This window comes from Phocoena phocoena, chromosome 15, assembly GCF_963924675.1.
Source record: "Phocoena phocoena chromosome 15, mPhoPho1.1, whole genome shotgun sequence".
Lineage (NCBI taxonomy): Eukaryota > Metazoa > Chordata > Mammalia > Artiodactyla > Phocoenidae > Phocoena > Phocoena phocoena.
In genome coordinates this window covers 27,609,204-27,633,209 of record NC_089233.1, presented here as the reverse complement: position 1 = coordinate 27,633,209, position 24,006 = coordinate 27,609,204, and the positions used below count along the sequence as shown (strand labels likewise).

The 24,006-nt window shown below is 46.1% G+C and overlaps 1 protein-coding gene across 2 annotated transcripts in view; it reads right to left on the bottom strand.

The window, feature by feature from the left end:
• The window catches only part of CPPED1 (calcineurin like phosphoesterase domain containing 1), a 115,033-nt gene extending 91,629 nt beyond the window's left edge, over nucleotides 1–23,404 (bottom strand). The window contains exon 1 of one of the 2 annotated variants that reach the window (XM_065892652.1): nucleotides 23,260–23,404. In XM_065892652.1, coding sequence (XP_065748724.1) covers nucleotides 23,260–23,329 — 70 coding nt within the window. In that variant the 5' untranslated portion in view covers nucleotides 23,330–23,404. The remainder of the gene's footprint in view (nucleotides 1–23,259) is intronic. The other variant, XM_065892653.1, reaches the window with a different exon arrangement.
• Between the last annotated feature and the right edge of the window lie 602 nt (nucleotides 23,405–24,006).

The window sequence follows — 24,006 nt, the reverse complement described above, 5'->3', positions numbered from 1 at the left end:
TGTGAGGCTGCAGGGCAGGGCTGGGGGGACGAGATTCTTTAATTCTTTATGTCCCTGGAAAGCACTTAGGTCACCTGAAGGTAAACTATCAGGCTGCTCTTCCTATTGGTTCTGCCAAAGCTTCAAGGGCCGCGGGTCTCCACCCTGATCTGCCCAAAAAACTGCCACCAGTGTCTGCATTTACAGAGCTGGAATGCCCATCAGTGGGTGCGTGGGTTTCAAACTTTGCTTTGGCCACAGAATCCTTTCTTCAAACAAAACCACAAGTGGCTGACCAGTGTTGAAAACACGTAGCCTCCTCTGCCTGAGTGGGTTCTGGGGACAGAGCAGTCTGAACACACCCACTCATCAGCCCAGATTTTATCCTCAGCCCAGAGAGGTGACGTGACTTGCCTCATGGACACCGGCCATCAGCTGCAGGGACAAAAGTACCCCACAACCTTGAGACTGTTTTCTTCTCTTTAACAAATGAACGTATTTTGCAGGTGAGCTGAATAAATGGCATTTCCTTTGGAAGTCATGAAGATACTAGAATTTCCCAAAAGCTCCTTGAAGTCATTTCTCATCTTTGTGTTCACTTCACTCATTTATTCAGTATTTACCGAAAGTCTACTGTTTGCCGGGCCCTGTGCGAGGTGCTGATGACACACAAGTGGACCAAGACAGGTGAGGTCTTGGCTCTCGGGGGCTTAGTTCTCACAGAGGGAGAGAGAGCAAACAAGGAAATTCGCAGAGAATAGAGCCGAGGTTGCTAGGGGCTCTGCGAGGATTACGACGAAAGCAATGGTTAATTTAAATTGGATGCACAGGGAAGGCCTCTCTGAGGTGGGGTCATTTAAGCTGAGATCTAGATGTAGCATATAAGCTTTTAAAATTCCACAACCACCCTCCCACCCACCATGCCTAGCTTACTATCATCTCAGAATGGATCTCAGGCTTTAGGCCTCCTTTCCTTAATTCCTCTTCCAGAACTTAAGAAGACAAGCATGGAAACAAACAAAATTACCTATCCGTACTTTCCAGAACAAATTATGTATGTGTGTTAACCTGCCAGTTCTTGAACTACAGCTTAAAATGCTAGCTGTTCAGTCAAATCACAACCTACCTAAACTCACCCTGAACAAGGACTGCAATGGAACCCTGTTGTGTGCATCTCAGTGCCAAGGACAGCGACCCAGCACTGCAACGGATCTGACTCATACTCATTGAGCCCTTACTACATGTGGCAGAAAGACTTCAAAACGCACCCCTCCCAAGACCCCTGAGTCCTGATACTCACATCCTGTGTGATCCCCTCCCCTCGAGTGTGGGCTGGACTGCTTCTAATAAGCAGAATACAGTTATGGGATGTGCCTTCAGAGACTGGCTAGACCAAGATATGGAAACAACCTAAATGTTCCTCAGTGGATGAATGGATAAAGAAAAAGTGGTATATACATACAACAGATTTAAAAAAAGGAAATCCTGCCATTTGGGACAAAATGGATGAACCTGGAGACGCTAAGCTACCTGCAATAAGCCAGTCACAGAAAGACAAATACTGCCTGATCCTCAGCTTGTATGCAGAATCCAAACAGTCAAACTCAAAGAAGCAGACAGTAGAACGATGGCTTCCAGGGGCTGGGGGGTAGGTAGGGGAAATGGGGAGGGGAAGATCAAAGTTTCAATTATGCAAGATAAGTGCTGGAGATCTACTATACAGGATGGTGCCTATAGCTAACAATACTGTATTGGACACGTAAAATTTGCTAAGAAGGTAGATCTTAAGTGTTCCTATCACACACACACACAAACAACAACAACAACAATAAAGGGGGCGGGAAGAAACTTTAGGAGGAGATGGATGTTTATGATAGATGTTGATGGTAGTGATGGTTTCACAGGTCTGTACTTATCCCCAAACTCACTGAGTTGTACACATTATATATGTACAGCATTTCATGTCATCATATCTCAATACAGTGGTTTTGAAAAAAGAGAGAGAGAGAAGGCTAAAAAAAAGACCCTGACTTTCACCTTGCTCACTCTCCCTCACTCTCTCTCGGAGCCCTTCTCCTGGAGGGAACAGGCTGTCATGATGAGTAGCCTCCTGGAAAGGCCAACATGGCAAGGAACTGAGGGAGAGCTCTGGCCAACAGCCTGTGAAGAACAGAGCCCCCCGCCCCCCCCATGCAACAACCTGAAAGAAACCAAATCCTGCCAACAAGGATGGGAGTAAACTTGGAAGAGGATTCGCCCTAGGTGAGCTTTTGGATGAGACCACACCCCAGGTGACACCTTGACGGAACCCTCATGAGACCCTGCAGCAGAAGGACCCAGCTAGGTTGCACCCAGATTCCTGATGGAACTGGGAGATAGATAATGCACATTAGTTTTCTCAAGCTGCCAAGTTTCTGGGTAATTTGTTACACAGATCCGACTTAAAGATAAAGGGCCAGGAAGGAGTCAGCAAAACTTCTTCGAGAGCTCAAGGTTGGTGTCATGAAAAAAAACTGAGATTCTGATTTGAGTTTTAAAGTTAATTGTTGGCACTGTTCATTTATTTTACTTTAATAATAACCATTTTGCACTGATGAATGCTTTTAGCTATGTTCCTGTTTCTGAGGCAGTTTGCAAAGCTGTTTAAACTGGATAAATTAATCAGGGAGATGACTGTCACCCCAAAGTTGGGGCACAAATCAATCTGCTACAACAACCAGAATTTAGAAAGTTTTCTACAGTGAACCTTTTAACAGTTATAGTTGCCTATCACAAATAGTCACAGTCTCGAAAAGTCGTCTTTGGAGGTATTAAATCTTTCATTTTTACTGGTTTACTAAGTAAAATCTTAGAAAGAATCTCAATTTTATGATGACAAGGCACAAAATAAACAGATTTGACCTAAAATGAATGACAGCTCCATGTCACTGTTCCATCTACCTTATCTATCTAATAAAGGCAACCTGCTGACTCGGGGTTCTGCGTTCTCAAAAGCACCTGGAGCCTCTTAAAGTTCCTGCTACAGAAGTTTGTGGTGTTTGGCCTCATCTTAATTTTAATCAAGGCTGAATTTAAGATATTTGAGGCTTAGACTCAAATATGTAAGACTTAGTGCTAGATGGAGGGATCTTTTGTAAACTTATACCTCCCCCACCCCTCAGAAGGGCAGACTTTTATATTAGGAAAGCGAATTCTTAAAAAAATTTGCATTAAATTATTTCACCGAAGTCCAGAACTACCCCAAGGACAAGGCATAGGTATTAGCTGACTGACACCTACAAGGGCCTGAGAATGCTTACGTGATGCCTCCCTTCCGGGGCAGAGCAATTGTCTGGCGCCAGCTTCTCTCTTTAGACTCCGGAAAGCACTGTTCTGGCAGCTTTAACTGTGGAAGTCTAGATATGGTAAGGACCATCCCTAAAGCAACCTGATACACAATCAGGGCATTTAAAAACCACTTAAGGGTCTGGTGGTTTATTGCTTGTTGTTTTGTTTTGTTTTTAATTTTCCTAGTCAAAGAGCCTAAAGGTGAGACAGCCTGGTAAATGACTGACAACCCAAATTAAGGAGCAGAAGTACCTGGAAATGGAGGCTGAGGGAGAAGGTGAGGATGACGAGAGAGCAGCATTATGCAGGCCGTACTTGGGCACAGGGGCCTGGGCTGGGCCTCCACATCAGTCCTCAAGGTGTGGCAACAGACCAGCAACATCACCATCACCTGCGAGCTTAGGAAGCCTGCCCCAGACCTACTGAGTCAGAATCTGCACTTTAACAAATTCCCAGGTGATTTTATGCAAATCCAAGTGTGAGACGTACTGGCACGCAACTAATCAAGGACCTGTTTAAATGTGTTTTATATCAAACAGATGTAAAGTGATTGTTTCCCTAAATTGAAACAATGTCTGGGAGGGGTTTTGCTGTTGTTAGTGGCTGTGTTTTTTGTTTCATTTTGTTTTTGTTTTGCATATTTTGCTATTCATTCTGACATCCTGCCTATGTCCAGCTCAGGTATTTGGTCCTAAACATCTCTTGGTCTTATCCATTACTGTCTAATCAACTCCCTTTAAATCACCTTTCAAAATCAATTCAATTTTCTTGGTAAGAATTCCAAGATTCCAGGTAAGAACTTACTCAGGGAATTCAATACTAATTAGTGAGTTCTAACACTAGATTTTCACATGACATCATGACATACAGTGAAAGCACCTGCTAGCAACTGTGTGTGTGCAACATACACAAATGTGTGTTTTCAAAAGCACAACAGAGAGGTAATTTTCTTTTGTCCAAATTTGATACCAGAATGCAGTCAGGGACTCTAACTGACAACTATGAGAAGACCAAGGTCAAATTTTTGAGATAAACTAAGTATTTTGAATGAATGGATTAAAGAATAAAGTGAGTTGATTAAATTAAGATCTCTTTTCTGACCCTGATGGTGCTAAAACCAGACTGTAATCTTTTGAAACATTTGACACAAACCTCTGGATAATGCCTATATGGTTCTTAGTGTTAAGACACAACAATGCATATATTCATTTAACTAGAACACTTCAATCTGCTATGAATAAGAATGTCTACAGTGAATATAATTTTTTCAATGTTAATTTTTTAAACAAATTCAAAGAGATGGTGTATTAGCCATCTACTATGTGACAAATCACCACGAATGCAGCACCTTGAAACAAGACACATGATTTATCTCAGTTTCTGTGGGTCAGGAATCTGGGCACAGCTAAGCTGGATCTTCTGCTCAACATCTCTCAAAAGCTGCAACCAAAGTGTTGGCTGGGGCTGGAGTCTCATCTGAAGACTCAGGTCAGGCAGGATGTGCTTTCCCGCTCACTTAGGTGGCTGTGGACTGAGGGACTGAGGGCACCTGTTCCTTCCTGGCTGTCAACCAGAGGCCGCCTGTTCCTTGACACGTGGGCCTCTCCAACATGGCAGCTCATAACGTGGAAACTTGTTCATCAGAGGCGGCAAGAAAGAGGGTGTGCTAGGAAACGGAAGTTACAATCTTACGTAACATGATAATAGAAGTGACTGCCCATCACTTTTACCAGGTTCAATTCATTACAACCAAGTCGCTAGGCCAGCCCACGCTCAAAAGCAGGGGCTCATGCAGGGAGGCGGGTCCTGTCTGCCACAGATGATAATATTAACTAACATAATTAACTAATCTCAGGTAACCGCAAGTTTAACGTGACCCTCCTGTACTGAGCCGAGTGAGCTCATTTGTTGCAGCCCATCCTATGAAGGCTGAAGGCCCACCTTATACAAGCCCACCTTTTCCCCCAAAGAACTGGAAATTGTGCCGGAGGGATTCTCATGGTTACTTTACCCAACACTCTCATTTAACCAAGGAGGGAATACTGAGGCCTGGCTAGGGATCTTAGTCATGGCTCAAGTTCAAGGTTACAGTTTGTGAGCAGCAGCCTCTATTGTTCAGCATCTCAGTGCTGCCGGGCTGGCCTGGAGAGGAGAGAGCCACGAAGAAGACAGAATGTTCCCTAGGCTGCCTGCAAGTTGCCCACCTCCATAAAGACATTTTTTGTCTCCAAAAAGCATTTCCTTTAAATGGCACATCTTGATGAGTACGAAGATAGTACACAAAGATAATGCTGACAAGGCTCAGAGCCTTTCCCCAGGAAGCTGTGATGCTCACAGACCCTGCCAACAGCAAAGGGCCCAGGACATCTATTTTCTGTGGGATGCTAACTGGTGATCTCCTCAAGACATTACAAACTTTAGGTCTCTTGATGCGATCTGACTAGCAGGTGTATTCTGTTTGGCACACACAGTGTTTATAAAATTTTGAATTTGTTGCCAACAATTTAAATGCATGAGTTTCATCTATACAACTGGCTTTCTGGATTCTCATGGAAAATCTGGCCACACCAGGCCCAAATGGAGTGTGCCAACGATTGGCTGGGACTGAGCAGTAACTGTCCCTTTACTGGCATGAAGGCTCTGGAATTCACTGCGGTCCACACCTGGCCCCATTCACCACCTGGCCCCTGAAGACATCTGGGATGAGAAGCCCTTATCCACGGTAACCCTTCCATTTTGCTTAGAGGTACAGAAGAGGAGACTCACAAGGTCAAGGGTAAATAACTTAATCAAGACTAACAAGATGTGGGGGGCAGAACCAGGCCAATTACACCACAGAGCCCTGACTTCAGGGCAGGTGATCACACAAGTGAGATGAAAGAAAAGACTCATCCGGCTAGGAGTGCCAAGGTCTGCACAAATGACAAGCTGGAAGAAAACAAGCCCCAAGCTACCAAAATAAATTGCCATAATTTAGTATGTTACCATAGCCTGAATCAAATTTTAAGATTAATTGAAAAATACTTTTTAAAGAAAAAATGGGCCTTAGAAAGAAATCTGACTCATCCGTCATATACAGAGTAACAAGATTTGGCCACTTCCAACTTTCAGCTAATGGATAGAGACTGTCATAGAAACAATCTTTCAAAATCGAGGGATAAAAAGGACATTGGATTTTGGGTGGTATTAAATCATGGTCAGGAAAGGCCTGTGAGTCTCCTTTAAGCATTACTGAGTACAAAGCAACTGTATACAGAAAAGAATCTTAAAAACCTTTTAAAATTCACATGATTCTTTACCATTAAGCCTTCCTATGAGATTCTGTTTATGTGCCAATATCTTGCCTGAAAAACAGACATTCCAATTGCAATTGTTCTTTACAGTTTGCACCTTTAATATCACGAACTAAATGTTTTCTTGAATTTGTCTCTGACAATATATTTCCTCTCACTCATTTTTATCATGCCTTTTGGGCACATTTGTCAATTGTTAATGAAAGTTGACTTTTCAATATACATCAAGAATTAGAAATCACATTGATCCTTTCATTCTTACCAGTTAATCAATAACTAACTATAATGAACGCACCCCCACCCCACACAAAAGCAAATGAATCACTACTTCCATCACCCAACTAGGAAAAGGCCTACGGGAGTCAGCCATGTCACTAATTAATACCTAATACTCTAATAATTTATATTTTCATGATGTGCTAAACCTGCCACTTTATAGGCAACCTCAAATAATTCAAGGTGGAATACAATGACAAACAGCTTTCTGAATTTACTTTTTATAAATAAGAGTCTCATTTTCTAAATCTAGTTTGACTTTCGGAAGACAGAATTAAAATCACAAGATAGTGGTTAAGAAGTGTGAGAGCTACAACACATCACTACATTGTAAGAATATTGAAGAATTCAATGTTCTGACTCCTGTTAACGAATCTGACTCAAAATAATACATAAATTGGGACTATAGAGGCCACATTTCTCCACTGGACTACAAAGTTAGAGAATTAACTCAGCATTAACTGAGAGCGTCACTGCCTTGGGTCAGCCGTCCACCATCCCCACCTGGAGCTACCAAGACAGCTCCATGCAGGACTCCCTGCTCGGATCCATCTCAGTCAATCACTGCCATCGTGACTCTATAAAATGCTTACCCTGGTCATCAAACTCCCTCGCTGAAGGGCCACTACCTTCTAATCTCCATAAGGAAAGGCCCACACTTGCTTTCCCTTTCCAGTATCCTGTCAGCATGTTATCATTTGGTCCCTGGCAGGTGGGAGGCATTCAGTAAACATCTGGTGAAGGGATAAATGAAGATGTCAGTGGATCCTCGCTCATTCCGGCACCTGGTGCTAAAACACAGCCCGAAATTTTTCCATCTGTACCGATTACTGTTCCCACTAGACCAGTGGCTCTAAACCGGGGATGATTTTGATCCCCAGGGCACATCTGATATCTGGAGACATTTTTGGATATCACACTGGGAGGGGGATGGTGCTTCTGGCGTCCAGTGGACAAAAGCTGGGATGGTGCTAAACATCCCTCATTACACAGGGCAGCCCCACAAAAGAATCCAGCCCATGTCAACAGCGAGACTGAAGAACCCTGCACAAGACATACCACAGGATCCCACCACGTGGACCCTTCTCTGCTCCTCAAACACGCCCCATGCTTTCCCGCCCCTTCCTCCAGGGGGTGCTCTCCATTGTAACAGCTCCTCCTGCTGAGGTGCTGTCTATCCTTCTGGGCCCAGCTCACATGCCACTTCCCCAGCCCCGGCAAGCGGATGCAGCTCTGCCTCTTCCCCTCATTCAGAAAGTTTGCTCTGAGGACGGGTGTCATGTTAGTCACCAGACATTCAACTGGTGGGCAAGGCCATAGGTCCCATTCCTTAAGACCTTACAAGGACTTCCCTGGTGGCGCAGTGGTTAAGAATCCGCCTGCCAATGCAGCGGACAAGGGTTCGATCCCTGGTGCTGCGGAGCAACTAAGCCCGTGCGCCACAACTACTGAGCCTGCGCTCTAGAGCCCACGAGCCACAACTACTGAGCCCACGTGCCACAGCTACTGAAGCCCGCGCACCTAGAGCCCGTGCTCCGCCGCAACAAGAGAAGCCACCTCAACGAGAAGCCCGCACACCGCAACGAAGAGCAGCCCCCACTCGCCGCAACTAGAGAAAGCCTGCGCGCAGCAACGAAGACCCAATGCAGCCAAATAATAAATAAAAATAAATTAATTAATTTAAAAGAAAAGACCTTCAGAATGGTGGTGAGACAGAAAACGAACAGGTCAACAACTAAGCTCATTACACACTGTGCTCCTTGGTACCGCAGAAGTAATCAGGGTGATCACGGACGGAGCAACTGGTGGGTGGGAGAGCTCTGTGGTAGATGGAGGAGTGAGGCAACACAGGAGATGAGATCTGAGGACGAGATAAAGCCAGGCGGGGGGCTGGGGAGATGCACCCCAGACAGAGGGCACAGCAAGGACCAGACTCTGAGACCAGGGGTAAATATGAATATTGGGGATAAAACAGATCATACCCGGACATGTGGGCTTGGGGAAGGGCTTCAAGCCCCTGTACCACTTTGGGCCTCCATCTCCCAAAGCCCTAACCTTGTCCCAGGACAGCCCAGACTCTGAGGCTTGAGTGCCAGGATCAAATCCCATTTCCACCCTTTACCAACTCTGTGACATGATGCAAGTTCCTTAACCTCTCAAGGCCTCAGTTTCCTTATCTGTAAAGTAAGAATAACTCACCTACCTCAAAAGGGTTGTTGTGAAGAATTAACTGAGTTAATACATGTGAAGCATTTGGACTTGGCACATAGTAAGCAGTCAAGTGTGCGCTTCTATTACCATGACTGTTATCCACGGTAACTCCTACCCCTGTCTTAGCAGACAGCGTTCTCAAAATCTTACCCATTTCTTTGTTTCCCATAGCACATAGTGGGGCTCAGAAAATATCTGATGGTATATATGTGTATATGTATGTATGTATGTATGTATGTATGTATGTATGTATGTGTGTGTGTGTGTGTGTGTGTGTATGCTTTGGTCTTAACATCTTTTCCTTTATATACTGTGGATATTGCTTTGGTTATAAGATGGCAAAGATGGGCTGCTTTACAGCTGCCCAGAAGCTTTCTAGCTAAAGAGCAAACGCCAACGAAATGCAATTTTTGCAGTTTCTCACAGCAGCGATCTGCACAGTGAATCACAGTCTAAATGTCTTCAGCAATGCCCCTCATCTTCTCTGGGGACTAATCTTATTTCAGTGGTTAAAAAACAAAAACACACAACAGTAGCAAAACAATCTTCACCGCTTTGGGACTCTTTCTGGTTTAACAATCCAAATGTCCCAAAGGTAAGACTGCCAGAACTTAATGCAGCAGCTAACAGTGTCTTTCACTGGTGGTTGCCTAGGGCTGAGGGGATGGGGGTGGGTTGGGGGTGACAACTGAGGGGTGTGGGGTTTCTTTTTGGGGTGGTGAACATGTTCCAAAATCTGTGGCAATGGTGGTACAGCTCTGTGAATAGACTAAAAGCCACCGAATCGTTCACTTTGAAAGGGTGAATTGCGTGGTATGTGAAGCTGTTTAAAAAAGTAGTGTCCTTCAGGGACCCTCCGCCCCCAAAATAATTCAGTGCGACAGCAAAATACTCAGAGTCTCCAAATTACGTTTCCTAAGTACCAAAGTGAATTTACCCAACCTCTTTTCTCGGCCCACACGCATCCAAACGGTAGCTTTTTGAGATACGCAAAAGCTTCTGAGTCATAGCTTGGCTGCCACGCTTGCTGTCTGGGGATGAGGGGCCTGCCAGCATCTTTATCTGCAACCCTTCAGAGAAGTAAGAAGGCAGATGCGCCAGGACTACTTGGCCAGGCGGCTTTCAGCATTCCTGGCTTCGGCCAGCGCTGTTCTGGACAACGTCTAAGCGGGGAAAAAGACATTTTCCATACCTCTCTCACTTTTCAAAAGCAGAACTCCATGGAGGGTCTGCATGTTTTGGGTGGAGGTTTGCTATGACTTTTGCGCCATTCCCCGTGTTTCACTGCCAAGAGAGCCTGCGGCTGCTGGCCCACGGGGTGGTGCTTCGGGGAGAACTGGAAGAAGGTGCTCGCTCTGGACAGAGGCAGCCCTGCAGGCACAGGCTGAGCAAACGGAGGCCCTGGATGGGAGGAGAAGGCCACCCTTACTTGGGGCAGATGCAGCTCCGAGAGGGGGCAAGGAGAGGAGGGACCCGCCTGGGAACAAGCACCGGCCCCAGCGGGTGCCTCTGAGTAAGGCACCAACTGCCCAGTGGTGCATGGTTTGCAAGGGTCCTGTTGATTGGCTCAATACCTTGGTTTCTGTTGGTTTTGTCCAGAGAAAACATGATGTGTGTAAGCTGTGGGTTAGGTGGATACACACACATGATCCCGTGGGCATTGTACTCATTTTCATTCATTTATTCACATAATGAAAGGCCACTGAAGGTCCACTACTACCAGACACCGTCCTAGGCCTGGGCTTCCTGCTCCACCCCCAAGGAATTTATCACCTACAGGCAGGAAAGGACATCAAAGTCAGAGGAGTAAAGACACAACTCTAAGTTGTAACGAGTATCATAAAAGAAAAGAACGGGTGAAGGTGAATGGCAGTGGACCTAACTTAGAATAGGAGAAGCAGCACAGGCCTGAAGAATGAGGAAGAGAGGGAAGAGGAGGGGGACAGAGAAAAGCCACGGCAAGGGCTGACAGACCCAGTTTTTGTTTCAAAGACATGACTCTGGATGCTGTCCAGGGAAGAGACTGGAGGGACAAGAGGGACTCAGAGGCTGCTGGGACTGTCCGGGTGAGAGGCAGGGTAGGTGGGGTGGCCGGGCTCACGGTGGTGGGAGCCAGGAAGCAGAGAAGTAGATGAAGCCCAGGTGTGCCCTGGGGGTGCGTGGATGGGACTGTGGGCGGCTGGGACACGGAGAGGAGGGCGAAGCAGAGGTCAGGAGCGACTCCCAGACTACTGGTCGGACAGAGCTAGGGGAGACTGGGAAGGGGCAGACTGGGGGGAAGACGAGGTGCTCCGTTCTGCTCCAGTGTATTCTGGGGGCGGGGCCAGAGGGCAGGAAGCCTGAAGAGCTGCGTCCTCCTCTGGATCCTCCCACTTACTAGTTTGGAGCCTGAAATCACCAAAGTGCCCCCACATAGATGAAATCAATGCACTCGTCATCCTGGCTGCTCCTTAAGACAGATCTGGCCAATACTCGGCCTCCTTCTTACAAATGAGGACCTGTGCCATTAGCTTGACAAAGATTTTTCTTCTTTTCCTTTAAACAAGGCTATGTGGGGGAGTCTGGACATTCTTTCGCTCAACAAATATTTCCTGGGTGTCTGACTCCACATTCTCTTGGTCCTGAGAGTGGCTGGCGGCAGTTCTGGGCCTTCTGGAGTCTCCAGGTGCCCTGGCCCCGTGTTACTGCCCCTTGCTCGTTGGAGGGTTTGACAAAGTTAAAAATCACACACTGCACAAATATAAAAAGTTGTCAGTTAGTCCTCTCTGTGAAGAAGATACTCTCTTAACAGACGTCCACTAGACCAATGTGAAGGAGTCATCAACACTCTCCATGCCTCCACGAAGGCTCTGACCATGGCCTAGGGCAAGCTGATGGCCTTCCCATGCTCTATGCACCTCTGCCCCGCCCCTCATGGAGTGTCTGTCAGGAGGTGCCCCCAAATCTGTTCATGCTAGCACTTAGTTTTAAATCACCTAATTTAATCAACCATGTAAGCCAGAGAAATACAAATGTAAAAACGGTTGTTTCTAATAAAGCAACGATGGATGCTTTGGGAAGACTCAATAAAAGCAAGCTGGTAAAAATAAAATACTATTGAATTAGGTGTCGGTGAGGCAAGTGTGAAAGATCTGATGAAAAAATATAAAGCTAGAAGAATCCTTCGCTCAGACTGCTCTCTAGGTGATTTTTAACTGACTGCTCCACTGCAAAAAAACCCAAACTGGAAAAGATTCGTTATGGGTGCTGTTTATGCAAGAAAGGCTCCCGGGCAGGCCCATCTGTAAACCCATGCTCCAAGACATGACCTTGGCCTGACCTCAAAAGATCAGTAACTGAATTTACATTTATAGTTTACATTAAAATGAAATGTCAAAAATGTGTAATTTTTTTAACGATTCCCCTCTATAGCTAATTTTTTCTATTCATTGACAAACTACCAGGCTTCTATTGTAGTTAAAAAAAAAAAAAAAGGAAAACTTCTAATAAGACGCTTACTCCACATCATACGTAAAAATTTATTCAATATGGACCCAGACCTAAATGTAACAGCTCCAACTATAACACTCTTAAAAGAAAACACAGGAGTAAATATTCACAATTTGGGTTTAGGTAAAGATTTCTTAGATATGGCATCGAAAGTACAAGTAATAAAAGAAAAAGTTGATAACTGGGACTTCATCAGAATTAAAAACTTGGGTCCTGCAAATGATATCATCAAGAAAGTGAAAAGACAAGCCACAGAATGGGAGAAAATATTTTCAAATCATATATTTGACAAGGGACTTGTAACTAGAACATATAAAGAACTCTTACAACTCAATAATAAAAACAGAAATAACTCAGGCAAAGGATCTGAACAGACATTTCTTCAAAGATTACAAATAGCCAGTAAGCACATGAAAAGGTGTTCAACATCATTAGGCATTAGGAAAATGCAAATCAAAACCACAATGAGAACTTTCCCTGGTGGTGCAGTGGTTAAGAATCTGCCTGCCAATGCAGGGGACAGGGGTTTGATCCCTTGGTCTGGGAAGACCCCACATGCCGTGGAGCAACTAAGCCCGTGCATGCACCACAACTACTGAGCCTGAGCTCTAGAGCCCGTGAGCCACAACTACTGAGCCCACGAGCCACAACTACTGAGCCCGTGCGCCTAGAGCCCGTGCTCCGCAACAAGAGAAGCCACTGCAGTGAGAAGCCCACGAACCACAACGAGGAGTAGCCCCCACTCACCGCAACTAGAGAAAGCCTGCGTGCAGCAATAAAGACCCAACGCAGCCAAAAATAAAATAAATTAAATACATTTATTTTTTAAAAAAAACCACAGTGAGATTCCACTTCACACGCATTTGCTTGGTTATAATCAAAAAGACAGACAATATCAAGTGTGAATGGGCATATGGAGAAATTTGAACCTGTATGCACTGCTGCTGGGAATGTAAATGGTGCAGCTGCTTTGGAAAACAGTTTGGTGGTTCCTTAAAATGTTAAACACAGTTACTTATACGACCCAGCAATTCCAATCCTAGGTATCTACCCAAGAGAAATGAAACATATGTCCATACAAAAAGACCTCTAGGGCTTCCCTGGGGGCGCAGTGGTTGAGAGTCCACCTGCCAATACAGGGGACACAGGTTTGTGCCCTGGTCTGGGAAAATCCCACATGCCGTGGAGCGGCTGGGTCCGTGAGCCAAGGCCACTGAGACTGCGCGTCCGGAGCCTGTGCTCCACAACGGGAGAGGCCACAACAGTGAGAGGCCCGTGTACCGCAAAAAAAAAAAAAAAAAAAAGGACCTATAATGTGGATGTTCATAACAGCTTTATTCATGATAGCCAGTGTCCCAATGGGGGAATGTCCGTCAATGTCCAAAAAATATTGAAATGTTCACCAACAGGTAAACGGATAACAAAATGTAGTAATCCATACACTGGAATACTGTTCGGTAACAAGGAACAAAGTGCTGATACACACTGCAACATGGCTGAATCTTAAAAAGATTATGTTAAGGGAAAGAAGCCAGTCACAAAAAACCACAGATTATATGATTCCATTTATATGAAACGTCCAGAAAAGGCAAAGCAGGGAGGTAAATTAGTAGCTGACTGTGCTGGGATTGGAAACATAAAGAGACTGAAAATGGACACAAAGTATCCTTTTTTGGGGAGACTGAGCGGTTCTAAAATTCTGATGTTGTACCACTCTGTAAATTTATTAAAAACCAGTGAAACTTGAAATGAGTGAATCCACATACTGCGGAGCAACTAAGCCCGTGCGCCACAACTACTGAGCCTGCGCTCTAGAGCCCGCAAGCCACAACTACTGAAGCCCATGCGCCTAGGGCCCATGCTCCGCAACAAGAGAAGCCACCACAATGAGAAGCCCGCGCACCGCAACAAAGAGTAGCCCCTGCTCGCCGCAACTAGAGGAAGCCTGTGCGCAGCAACGAAGACCCAATGCAGCCAAAAATAAATTAGTTAATTAATTTAAAAAATTAATTAAAAGCATTCATTTCATTTCCTTCATTGATAAGTTTGAATTTTTTACGCGACAATATGTTCAACCCTCTTCAGACTTGAACAAACATTTCCAGGCCTACTGTTTCTAGAGAGGTTCTTAGGTGAGACCTGGAAGGGATGAAGTACATTATTCTTTAGAGATTTCACTTATTCTCTGCGAGAGGGTTTCCAGAAGGGACCAAGAAACATTGAGAATCAGTGAATAGAGTTGGCTCCTCTGAAACAGCTGTGGAGGTTTAAAATGTCCAAGGAAATCATCATTTTAGGTAAACCACTGAAGATCCCTGTTCTCTAAGGGGGGAAATATTCCAGTGGTAAAATGAACTGGAAAAACTGATTAGGACCTGAAAACAATTAAAGATAGGTAATTCTGATACATATTTTATCTTGATATTTCTCCCTTTGAGAATTTCTTCAAAACAGATGTTGTAAACTTTTCAGAAAGACAATTATTTGTTAGGAGAAAGTAGTCTTAATTAGGATACATGTCAAGGAAATATAATTATTAATTTGCCTAATTAAAATGAATATTTGAACATGCCTGAGGATTGTGAGCCTTCTCAGGTGAGACACGTACAACTTACTTTCTATAAACATCTGTTGACAGAGCCTAGCAGGTTGTGTTAACAGGAAATGGATGACTGAAGCCAGGCCTCACATACAACACTCCCGGAAGAAGTGCGTGGGAATACTGTTACTCAAAAACTATCGGGGAAATGGTGTTAAAGTGCTTGCCATGGACTGTTTGTGTCCCCCCAAAATTCTTACATTGAAATCTAACCCCAAATGTGATGATATTTGCAGATGGGGACTTTGGAGGTGATTAAATCCTGAGGGCTTAGTACTGGGATTACTGCCCTTATGAAAGAGACCCTAGAGCACTCACTCTCGCTTTCCTCCACGGGAGGACACAGCAAGAAGACAGCCATCTACTATAATGATGGTTACATGTTATCATACAGTACATGTACATTGTACCTAAAACGTACAACTCTAAGAGCGCACTGTAAGGTGAACTGTGGACTTTGGGTGATTAAGTTGTGTCACTGTACGTTCAGCTGTAACAAACATACCACTCTGGCGGGGGATACTGACGATGGGCAGGCTGTGCACGTGTGTGCACAGGGCATGTAGGGGAACTCTCTGTACCTTCCGCTCAATTTTGCTATGAACCTAACACAGCTCTAAAAAATAAAGTCTTAAAAAAAAGAGAGAGAAAAAAAAAAGACAGCCATCTATGAACCAGGAAGAGGGTTCGCACCAGGCACTGAATCTGCAGGTTCCTTGACCTTGGACTTCCAGCCTCCAGAGTGTGAGCAATGTATTTCTGTTGTTTTAAGCCATCCAGCCTATGGTGTTCTGTTAGAGCAGCCTGAGCTGGGTAAGACAGCACTCTTTCATTTACTTGACAAGCTTCACTTGAGAAACAAACTGTTTAATTCTGGAGGGGGCTTCCAGGAGGGAGTGTGAGGGTTATCAGGGTTGTGATTTGAGGCACAGTTGCTTGAGTTCAACAAAACCTCTTTGAGAGGCAATGTGTATTTTGGCAAGAGACAGAAAAAGCCAGTTCCTTTCCTTTCTCTTCCAAACCTGCTCTTGGGGCAGCTCTACCAGCTTACTACCTGCCCACAGAGCCTGAACTGGCAATGGACCCTCCAAGAGGATCGCTCAAAGTCACCAGCAACACTAATAGGGAACTAGGACCCAGGTAAGTCAGTGACAGCAGTAGAGGCAGCTCAGGGGCAGACTAGGTGCTCAACTTCTAGTGAAGGGTTCTGAGCCTGACCCTCCAAGGCCGGGCCTCTAGAAGCCCTGAGCTGTATGATGCATACTGGGCATGCCCACTGGGGCTGCTCAACCCACAGAGGAGACCAAGTGCAGGCCCCACTTCTAGAAGTCCTGGATCATTTTCCCTCCTCCTATCTCAATTTATCTTCTCAGTCTCTCTCCACCCCCTCCGCACCCCACTCTTTTCCAGGTGAGCACCTCTCTTGCTCTCTGGTCCCACGGCAGCCCTGGGGCAGCTCCAGTGGGCTAGGAAGCTTCACACCTCAGCGCCCCCATCACCTCCACCAGAAGCCCCCCCCCACCACCACACGCCCCTCCAGCTGCTGGAAGTCAACAAATTCAAAGTGAACAATGTGTGCCTTGGAAATGCTGCTTCAAGACGAGTCGCTGAGCTCCAGCTTCCAATCAGATTGCACCCCAAGTTCCTCGCAAGCAGAGACTCTTCTGTTGTTACTGCTGCAGCCAGACCATTCTTTCCAAGATGGAAATCAGATCACGTGTCCTTGTGTCCTCACACGTGCAGCTTAAAGACAAAACCTCCCCAATGACCCCTCCCCCATGCTCCCGTCTCATCCTGCAGCACCCAGCTCCAGACTCAGGGGCTTCTTTCTCCCCTCACCCTTCCCTTTCCTGCCCCACCATGTCACACTTGCTCCACCTGTGGTCTACAACGGTCCTCCCCCTCCCTTCAGAGCCCAGGAACCTCCTACTCATCCTTCAGCAATCAGATGACACACCCCTTCCCCAGGGGAGCCCTCCCTGCAGGGCCTTATTAAGATGCCCCTCACTTCCTGACAAGTGAATCTCCTCACTTCCCTGACACTTGCCACAGCTGGGATTTATGAAGGTTTGTGTGATTGGCAGGTTAATGGTAGGCTCTCCAAGTAGCTACATGCCAGAGGTGAGGAATCATATCTGGTTTTCACTCATCACTGCACTCTGGGATCTAGCACAATGCCTGGGACAAGGGAGGTGCTTAGTACATTTGATGAGTGGGCAAATGGATGAACCAATAGACAAATGGATGGACAGACAGATGAAAAGATGGACAAATGATGGACAGACTGGTGGATGGACTGTCTGGTAGATAGATGGATAGACAGAAAAACAGTTAGATAGAAGGAGGGAGAGATGGTCGAAGAAGAAATTTGTTCCCAGGGCCAACCCCTCTTCTGAGCCCTCAATGCCAGCTTTTCCCATCTCCTCAGATATTGCTCTCCAACAATTATCCTGCCTTTTGCATTTTTCAACCCCAGATCCATCTCAGACCAATCATGTGACCTTGGGCAAGTTGCCTAGCCTCCCTGAGATTGATTTTCTCCCACTGTAAAAAGAGGGTAACCCTAATAGCTAGCTCAACAGGACTACTTTGAAGATTACATGAGATAATCCACATACAGCACAGAGTATAGTGCCTGGCACACCGTAAACACCTGATAAACGTTAGATGCTCCTGCTGTTCTTATCACCATTAGTACTACCGCAAACCCTTCAGTCCTCCTTCAGCATTGCTCCTCCTTCAAACTGCTACTACCCTATGTCTACCCTGGATCACCAAACGGCTCCAAACAGAATCCTGCCTTCGCTGACTGCACATCCTCAATCTCCACCATTCCTCAAAAGCCATGCACCAGGCTTCCTCCTACAACTGTACTGAAACTGTCCTGAAGGTGACATAACAAACCTGCCATCCTCTGCTCAGCTAACACTCACCTAGATGTCTGCAGCATCTGAGCCTGTGGACCACCCTGCCTTAAGCCCTCCTCCCCAACTTTGGTACCTTTGGTACCAAGGCTGGCTCCTGGATTTATCTTCCAAAATTTCTGGTTGTTTCCTGCTCTGAGCCCTTCAGTGTGTCTTTTCCTTCTTCTGACCCCCTAAACGATGGCACATCCTAAGGTTACACACACACACACCCCGTCCACTATTCCACACCTTGCCCCTCAGGAATGCCACCGACTCCTACAGCGATATCATCTACTTGCCTCTCTGTGGATGGCACCCACACCTCCATCCCCAGCTGTGCGCCGCACCCTGCAAGTTGCCTCAGATTTCCTGACTGCACCTCAAAGCCACCACTTCCCAAATTAATCCCATCAAACCTGGCCCGACTCCTTACTCCCTGATTTCAATTAACAGTCTCACCATCACCCAGGACCAATGCTTAAAATCCCGATTCCCAGGCTTCCCTGGTGGTGCAGTGGTTAAGAATCTGCCTGCCAATGCAGGGCACACGGGTTCGAGCCCTGGTCCAGGAAGATCCCACATGCCGCGGAGCAACTAAGCCCGTGCGCCACAGCTACTGAACCTGCGCTCTAGAGCCCGTGAGCCACAACTACTGAAGCCCACGTGCCTAGAGCCCGTGCTCTGCAACAAGAGAAGCCACCGCAATGAGAAGCCTACGCACGGCAACAAAGAGTAGCCCCTGCTCGCCCAACTGGAGAAAGCCCACGCACAGCAACGAAGACCCAACACAGCCAAAAATAAATAAAATAAATTAATTAAGAAAAATAAAGCTTAAAGAAAAATCCCGATTCCCACTGCAGCGGCCTACAGAGCCTACCAGTTGCCGAGAATTATTTTTTGTGCCACAGCTCTGTGCTTAGATTATGAGCCCTTGCCTTCCCCTTGACTTTTTTTTACTCATCACAAGATACTACAGAGTGCAATAGGAACACAGTAAATACCTCCTGAACTGAAAAGAGACAGTGCAGAGTCACAAGGAACTCTCATACCCTGCTAGTGGGAGCATAAGTTGGTGCAAACATTCTGGAAGGCGATTTGACAAGACCTAGCAAAGCTGGAAAAGATCATACCCTACAACTCAGAATTTCGCTCCTCTGGGCACATGCCCTGGAGAGATGTTTCCCGGTATCCACAAGAAGGCTTGTACCAGAATGTTCATAACAGCACCGTTACCAAGACTGAAAAACAGAAATAACTGAATGTCCATCATACCAGGATCCTAGCAGGAAATAGCTGGCATACTCAAATCAGGATAATTAAAGGAGCGTTCAGTAGTCCAACACAGAAAAGCAGAACTACATCTGAAAGGAGGGAGAAAGTGGTTACCCAAATCTGAAAAGAGAGTTCCAGCAGAAAGCCTACCTTGAAAGAAGCAGTGAATTTCAGGTAAGGAATACAGTCAGATTGAGGCAACCCCACAGGGACTAAACCAGGGGAATAAACACCCTGACAACTGTTTTCCCCACCCTCTAATCTCCAGTCAGGACGCCCCACCGGCTGAACCCAGCAGCAGGCCAGAGGGCAAGGAGCCCCCGGATGAAGCCCAACGATGTCAACCTCCTGGGGCGTGGCGGAGCAGGGAGAGAGTGGATATGGAGAGGCAAGAAGATCCTCCGCATATCCAGCAACAGAATGTATCAATATATGCTGATACAATGGCTACTGCCCAGCAGGAAAATGAGCAGACTAGAGCTACTTAGACCAATATGGATAAATCCCCAAAACCTCACATTGGTTTGAAACTGAGTGGGACCCTGTGGCGCCCGCCAGGGCACAAAAGCCCTTCCACCTCTCCCATTTCTTGTTTGCAGATAAAGGCTTTAGTATCCTAGACCTTCCCTGAGCTCCAAGGGCAGATTCAAGGAGTTACTAATTAGGGAAGTGAGGAAATGCAGAAACAAAGGAAAAGCAGTCAAGAAACAATAGTTCAGCGATAAAAGAGTCTCAGTTCCTAACTGGACAGATACATGTAAAAGAATGAAGTTAGAACACTCCCTAACACCACACAAAATAAACTCAAAATGGATTAAAGACCTAAATGTAAGGCCAGACACTATCAAACTCTTAGAGGAAAATATAGGCAGAACACTCTTATGACATAAATCACAGCAATATCCTTTCTGATCCACCTCCTAGAGAAACAGAAATTAAAACAAAGATAAACAAATGGGACCTAATGAAACTTAAAAGCTTTGCACAGCAAAGGAAACCATAAACAAGACAAAAATACAGCCCTCAGAATGGGAGAAAATATTTGCAAATGAAGCAACTGACAAAGGATTAATCTCCAAAATTTACAAGCGGCTCATGCAGCTCAATATCAAAAAAACAAACAACCCCATCCAAAAATGGGCAGAAGACCTAAATAGACACTTCTCCAAAGAAGATATACAGACTGCCAACAAACACATGAAAGGATGCTTAACGTCACTAATCATTAGAGAAATGCAAATCAAAACTGCAATGAGGTATCACCTCACAACAGTCAGAATGGCCATCGCCAAAAAATCTACAAATGATAAATGCTGGAGAGGGTGTGGAGAAAAGGGAACCCACATGCACTGTTGGTGGGAATGTAAACTGATACAGCCACTATGGAGAATACTATGGAGGTTCCTTAAAAAACTAAAAATAGAACTACCATACAACCCAGCAATCCCACTATTGGGCATATACCCTGAGAAAACCATAATTCAAAAAGAGTCATGTACCACAATGTTCATTGCAGCTCTATTTACAATAGCCAGGACATGGAACCAACCTAAGTGTCCATCAACACATGAATGGATAAAGAAGATGTGGCACATACATACAATGGAATATTACTCAGCCATAAAAAGAAACGAAATTGAGCTATTTGTAGTGAGGTGGATGGACCGAGAGATTGTCATACAGAGTGAAGTCAGTCAGAAAGAGAAAAACAAATACCGTATGCTAACACATATATATATGGAATCTTAAAAAAAAAATTGGTTCTGAAGAACCTAGGGGCAGGACAGGAATAAAGACGCAGACGTAGAGAATGGATGTGAGGACATGGGGAGGGGGAAGGGTAAGCTGGGATGAAGTGAGAGAGTGGCATGGACATACATACACTACCAAATGTAAAATAGATAGCTAGTGGGAAGCAGCCGCATAGCACAGGGAGATCAGCTCGGTGCTTTGTGACCACCTAGAGGGGTGGGATAGGGAGGGTGGGAGGGAGATGCAATAGGCAGGAGATATGGGGATATATGTATATGTATAGCTGACTCACTTTGTTATAAAGCAGAAACTAACACACCACTGTAAAGCAATTATACTCCAATAAAGATTTTTTTAAAAAAAAAGAGTCTTAATTCCTTAGTCTTATAGTTCCCTCAAGAGATGTGCCTAACAATCTGATACAGTCTTCACGTTCTGCAGGCCCCCACCCAGGTGAGGGATGGTAAGTACCTGCCGAGACCCCAGACTGGTCAGAACCAGAAGGCTGATGCTTGAGATTCCTGGACCACCATCCTGTTACCTCACCAGCAACCAATCAGAAGAAAGTCATTCACCCTGCAGCTGGCACCCCAAATGTTGCCTTTTAAAACTCTTCCCTGCTTCTCCATTGGGGATTTCCCTGGCGGTCCAGTGGTTAGGACCCTGTGCTTTCACTGTCAGGGCCCGGGTTCAATCCCCGGTTTGGGAACTAAGATCCCACGGGCCACGTAGCGTGGCAAAAACAGAAACAAACCTCTTCCCTGAAAACTACAGGGAGAGGTCGGGTCTTCTGAGTACAAGTTACCTGTTCTCCTAGCTTGGCCCTGCAGTAAACCTTTCTCTGCTCCAAACTCTGATATTTTGTTTGTTTGGCCTCACTATGCATGGGGCGCACAGGCTTGGGTTTGAAAACAGGTTGAAAAAGGCATATTAAAATATTTAGAGAATGGTCACCACAACAGACTGTATTTTCTAAAATCCACCTCAGCTAGATTTCTGGCCTTACATGCTCTTCCAGAACCTTGCCACCCCCCACCAACAGCTGCAAAGAAAGAAAAGAATAAGGCTTTTGGACAGGAGTTACAGGAGAAACCCACTTTAGTGGGTTTCTCTGTCTGAGAAAGTGACTGAACTTTAAATAAAGTGTGAAGGTTGAGAAAGTGCTATTAGCTAGGCGAGCAAAGAGCAAGCACAAAAGCCCTACGGAAATAAAGGACTTGGACTTTTAAAATTGGAATTAAGAAAACCAGTGAAGCAGGAGAACTGGGCAAGGGGAAGAATGGCGAGCATGAAGCAAGAAAGGTGAGTACAAGTCAGATCACGCAGCGTGTCTGGGGAGTGACTGCCCTGGGGTGACAAAAACTGGAATTTGACCACGCAACAAAAGACGCAGGGAGGACCAATAAAACGGGCAGCAATGGTCCCTTTTATAGCTCTAGGGCTAACATTCACTTAGCCCCTAGCCTATCAGGCACTTGGATACAGAAATCCTTTTAATCTGCTAACCCTCCCCTATGCGGTAAGTATTAACAAACCCATTTTCACAGCGAGGCAGATTATCTAAATCCAAAATCCAAGCACTTAACCCCACACGGCTCTTCTGCCTCCCCTCTCCAGTTCTGATGGGCACTGCTAACATTTTGGTGGATGACTCCTATTATAGAAGGTAACCATGATTATGGAGTATAAACTACATCGTGGTGAATGACCATAATAAAAATAACCGCATCTCACGTGCACCCAGCGCTTATCCTGTGCCACACACAACCTCGCTGCGATTACTCCCCTTTTACAGATGAGGAAAGTGAGACCAATACTCGCTGAGCAACGTGTCCAAGGCAGGGCTTTGAAACCAAGTCCAACTGCAGAGCCCACGCTATTAACTATGCTTTGCTGCCTCACTCTATCTTCTCTCAGGGAACCTTGGTCAAGGCCAGCGAGGCTCCACGACCGTACCCCTTGCCCAGACACTCTTCTTTCAAAAGCGCCCCTGGAAGCCCCAAGTGCGGGCGGTGCGGCCTCTATTGCGGTCCCCAGCCCCCGGGTGCAGCCCCCGCTGGGGTCCGGCTGGAGGCGCACATCCCGACCGAACGTTCCTGCCAAAGGTTCCGCAGCCCTGAAACCATCCCCTTCCCAGGCGAAGGGCAGGCAGTACCTGAGGAAAACGCGTCCAGGGTCCTGCCCCGAGCTCTGCGGAAAACACCTCCCGCCTCCGCAGCAGACATGGCAAGTTTTCCGCCTCGAAGGTGTCCACTGCGTAGGAGGGAACGGCGCGACTCCTTACCGCTCAACTGCCGCTTGGTGCCTGCCCGGCTGGGGGCTGCGCCCTCTGCTTGGGGCGGGGCGGGGCCGGCGGGCGCGCGGGGCTCGGTCGCTCGGGGCGCCACTAGTGATGCCTGAACGGGGCGGAAGCGTGAGGGGCCCCTCTGGGATCGACTGGGGCTCCTGGCGAGGGAGCCAACTTGCCTGGCGCCTGCGTGAGCAGAGTGAGTGCCTTTGGACTCAAGGTTTGGGGGGGCAGCCATTCCCTAAAAGTGGGGTCTTCAGGTTTAACAAGAATACAGGACGCCTAGTTAAATTGGAATTTCAGATAAGCAATAAATGATAAGTATGTGCTATGCAATTTGGGAGATGCTTGTGCTAAATTTTTTGTGGTTTATCTGAAATAATTTAAGTGGGGACCTGTATTTTATCTGGGAATCGTACCTTACGGTCCAAAGGACCCGGCCTTGTCCTTGGAGGACTCGACAGGACAGTCCTCCGAGCCACCAGGTGTGATCTCTGTCACAGTTCTGAGGCATATTCAGTTTCCTAGTCATCATCACCATCATTCCATTTCAAACCAAGTCCCCCTAAAACTGAGCTCCCTTACTGAATTATGATTAATCTCACTATGCCAAAT